Source organism: Sinocyclocheilus anshuiensis, unplaced genomic scaffold, assembly GCF_001515605.1.
Source record: "Sinocyclocheilus anshuiensis isolate Anshui unplaced genomic scaffold, SAMN03320099.WGS_v1.1 scaffold893, whole genome shotgun sequence".
NCBI classification, from domain to species: domain Eukaryota; kingdom Metazoa; phylum Chordata; class Actinopteri; order Cypriniformes; family Cyprinidae; genus Sinocyclocheilus; species Sinocyclocheilus anshuiensis.
In genome coordinates this window covers 812130-816724 of record NW_015555766.1, presented here as the reverse complement: position 1 = coordinate 816724, position 4595 = coordinate 812130, and the positions used below count along the sequence as shown (strand labels likewise).

The 4595-nt window shown below is 35.0% G+C and overlaps 1 protein-coding gene across 1 annotated transcript in view; it reads left to right on the top strand.

Moving 5' to 3' along the window:
• LOC107674162 (potassium voltage-gated channel subfamily H member 6-like) overlaps positions 1-4595 on the top strand; it is a 45489-nt gene that overhangs the window by 9622 nt on the left and 31272 nt on the right. Inside the window, exon 3 of the mRNA XM_016468061.1 lies at positions 3932-4084. Coding sequence (XP_016323547.1) covers positions 3932-4084 — 153 coding nt within the window. The remainder of the gene's footprint in view (positions 1-3931; positions 4085-4595) is intronic.

Below are 4595 nucleotides of genomic sequence, written 5' to 3'. Positions count from 1 at the left end.
GATAGCTGGCCAATCAGAGCACACCTCGCTTTTCGGACCGATGAGCTTTGTAAAAATCAACGCGTTTCAGAAAGGCGGGGCATAGAGGAGAAACAATAATGTACAGTATGTGGAAAATAATGTGATTTTTGAACCTTAAACCGCATAAACACATTTCATTACACCAAATACACAAAATAATGTTCTTTTTAGCAACATCATATGACCCCTTTAAAAGTTATTTTATGAGTAGAAAGTTAAAAAGCATTTATTTGATTTTTTTTTTTGTGTCATTATAAATGTCCTTACTGTAATGTTTTTTCTGGCTTTTCTTAATTTTGATCAATTTAATGCATTCTCGCTGAATAAAAGTAATAATTTCTCAGACTTTTACAAGGGTTTTAACTTTCTCAGGTTTTAACAAGACTGTCCAAAGTACTTCTACTGGGCCAACATACATGCACAACATGTCATTATCTATAGTGAGTTGTTAGCTTATGCTTTATGTATTAATTTTGTGTGACCCTACAGACAACAAGGTAATTCCGTGTCAAACCCAAAAAAATTCAGAAACTTCCCTGGCTCAAATTTTTGATTTGTTAATATTTTTTCTGTTGAAAGATAAACATGTATAGAGATGAAAGCCATAATATTAAGTGTCACAGATGTACATTTACTGAGTAATTCACTATTTTGTAGAGGCCTAGAGGGGGGTCAAAATGACAATTTTCACCTGAGATTTGTAGACAATTTTCAGTGGTGTAAAAACGACTTTAGAAAACTGGCAGCATCTTTATTTTATTTTTACACTGAGATTGGTAGGTCTGTTAGTAAAATCTGTTGACTTTAGCAATCATTGTTTCATTTTATGCCAACGGTGACAGTTTAGAAATGGCAAAAAGCACTTGTGTTTTTTGCCTCAAGTTTGCATGCCTGTAACTCAAGAAGTATTAAAGATATCTTAATATCCTTTTAGATTCTGGTTCTTAACAAACTTTCCTTTTGGTATCTACATTTTAAAGGCCCTCGAAGGTTCAGTCACAGAGATGTGGAGATCTTAATGCGGCTCCAGGAGTAAACTGGACAATTCTACAGTGGTCAAAAACCAAATGTTGGTCATTTTACATTTTACAGCTGATACTTCTTTCTTTTAAAGAGGAATATCTGAAGAACAAATAATGTTGAAACTAGAAATGTATCTCGTGACCTGGCTGAGTGCCATAAATAATCTTTTTCTAAAGTTTGCATGCCTGTAACCCTAAAAGTATTCAAGATATTTTATTGTCTTTCTAGATTCTCATTCTTAATAAACTTTCCTTTTGAAATCTTAATGTTCAAGGCCCTATAGAGTTAATTCCCATAGATATGGGGATTTAAAAGCAGCTCCATGTTCAAACTGTTTAATTTGACCCATTTTCAGTGATCGAAAACCAAATGTGGTTCACTTTGCACACAGTTGATGCTTACTGCACTTAAAGTGGAATGTCTGAAGAATAAATAATGTTTAAACTAGAAATATATCTTGTTTCCTTCTATCAAAAGAATTGCATAAAACATAACTCTTTGAGTACCAAAAATCCACTGAAAATGGTTAAAGGAATAGTTAACCCAAAAATGAAAATTTTGTCATTAATTACTCACCCTCATGTTGTTCCAAACCCGTAAGACCTCCGTTCATCTTCCAGACACAAATTAAGATATTTTTGATGAATTCTGAGAGCTCTCTGACCCTGCCATAGTCAGCAAGGGTCCTTACACGATCAAGGCCCAGAAACATAGCAAGGACATCGGTAAAATAATCCATGTGACATCAGGGGTTCAACCGTAATTTTACAAATCTACGAGAATACTTTTTGTGCGCAAAAAAAAAGAAGACTTTTATTCAACAATTCGTCTCCTCCGCGTCACCCTAGCGCCATTTTGGAGAGTATCCACTGAACGTAAATTGCGTATGCTGTTTTGTGTTAGCTGCGTCACGCGGATATGTTGTTTTCGTTCAAATCAAAGCGTAAATGACGTAAACAGTGTACCTGCATGGTGCAGCTGACACAAAACAGCATACGCAATTTACGTTCAGTTGATACTGTCCAAAATGGCGCTACAGGGTGATGCGGAGAAGACGAATTGTTGAATAAAGTCGTTTTTTTTTTTTTTCTTTTGCACACAAAAAGTATTCTCGTAGCTTCGTATAATTGCGGTTGAACCCCTGATGTCACATGGATTATTTTACGATCTTCTTGCTACATTTCTGGACCTTGATTGTGTAAGGACCCTTGCTTTCTATGGGAGGATCAGAGAGCTCTCAGATTTCATCAAAAATATCTTAATTTGTGTTCCGAAGATGAACAGAGGTCTTACAGATTTGGAACGACATGAGGGTGAGTAATTAATGACAGAATTTTCATTTTTGGGTGAACTATCCCTTTAAGCTGAGGCACATTAACCTGCTCTCAAAGGTGTATGTATAAGAATCTATATTTGAATTACAGTTTTAGGGATAGTTGGAAGATGGGATTTGGTTCATTTTAACAGCTTCTGAAGCTACCAAGTTTAAATATGCAGTATTGTAACTACACATTACCGCATTGACATCCAGATATCTATGAGACTGAACCATAAAGGGCCTTAAAAATTAAGACTCCAAAATAATTGTTACATAAGAACAAGAATCTAAAATGACATTAAGATACCTTCAACACTTCTTGAATTAAAGGCTTGTAAACTTAGGAAAATGTTTGTTTTTGGCACTCAGAGAGGTATGTTGTATTCAGTTGTTTTGATAGAAGGAAACAAGATACACTTCTAGTTTCAGTCTTATTTGTTCTTCAGACATTCCTCTTTAAACACAATAACTGTCAGCTGTTTAAAAAGTTACCTACATTTGGTTATTGACCATTGAAAATGGGTAAAATTACAAAAATTTGGACATGGAGTCACATTGGGGTCCCAATATCTATGGGACTGAACCATATGGGGCTTTAAAAAACAAAGCTTGCAAAAGAAAAGTTTATTAAGAATAATAATCTAGAAGGATATTAAGATATATTGAATACTTTTAGACTTACAGGCATGACAACTTTAGAAAAAGAATATTTATGGCACTCAGACAGATATGTTCTATGCAATTGAGCTGATAGAAAAAAATTAGATACATTTCTAGTTTTAACATTGTTTGTTCTTCATATATTCCGCTTTAAAAGAAAAAAGAATCAGCTGAATGCAAAGTGACATTTGGTTTTTGACCACTGTAGAATTGTTTTCTACAGTTTACTCCTGGAGCTGCATTAAGATCTCCATATCTCTGGGATTGAATCATCGAGTGCCTTTAAAAGGAAAGTTAGTTAAGAACCAGAATCTAAAAATTAGATTTTTAGATAGAAATTTAAATTGCTTCTTGTATGCTTAACCTTTTGAATTAAAATGTTTAAAATGAAATGAGGGTGAAGATGGGGAATGGCATTATGATTTTTTTTTTTCTTTTTCATTATTTTTTAAATTTTATTTCAATTAGTGCTACCCCACGGTGGGGTAATGAAAGCGCTCTGTAAACTTGAAATTAATTTGAACAGTTTTAAAATGAGTTTTAATATGTAATAAATATGGGAAAGCTTTGAGACATAACACAAAAATTACACCAAGACTGAAAGAATGTGTTACAGCAATCCATGGACTCCTCTATTTAATAGATTTATGTTTCTTCATAATCATGGATTTCAGACCCCCCGAATGGCAGCACCTGTGTGTGGGAGTCTTATTGTGTGTTTGTGTAAGTGTGAGTGTGTTTGGACTACTCACAGCCCTCACACTGGTATTTATAACAGCTCTTCATGAAAACTAAACTATACTTGTGCTGTATTTTGTACTTAAACATCTCTGCTTGACATATCCCTGTCACTCCGTTCATTCTCTTTCTCTTCTGTGTGTGTCTTCTGTGTATCTCTTGGCCTTTCAGGGACATGTAGGCCATGCTTGGTTGATGTCGTTCCAGTAAAGAATGAGGAAGGAGTAGTAATCATGTTCATCCTAAACTTCCAGGAGCTTTTAGACCTGTCCATGAAAAAAGGTGGCATCAAACAGCGAATGACACACAGTTGGCTACGGTCAGGTGCGTGTCCCCCTTTCTCTGTGTGTGGGAGAGATTCTGGCCCTTTCTGTAACAGCCTTATAAGGTAAACACATTGACTGCTGTGCTTGGTGCGACGGTCGGTGTGTAGGTGTAGCCAGAGGCAGCATTTGATAAAGGCGGTGTCAAATGTTGGTTTCAGGGTGTTTATGTATGTGTGTGTCTATGCCTGGCCCATTATTTCTGTTCAGAGTGTTGCTTTAACATTTATATTAGAAAGTATGAGATATTTAGTTGACATAAATAACTATACATTTAATAATAGTAATAATAAGAAAATAAATAAATAAATAAGGTAGGGATGCACCGATATGAAAATTTTGGCCGATACCGATAACCGATTATTCTTTATTTTTGAAAGCCGATAACCGATATGTTGGCCGATAAATCTATATCCAAATTGTTATATACTTTTTGAGAGCCTGATTACAAAAAAGGTCTCATCATTAAAAGCCACATCCCAAACACTTCAACATAAGCAGCCTAGTTTGAA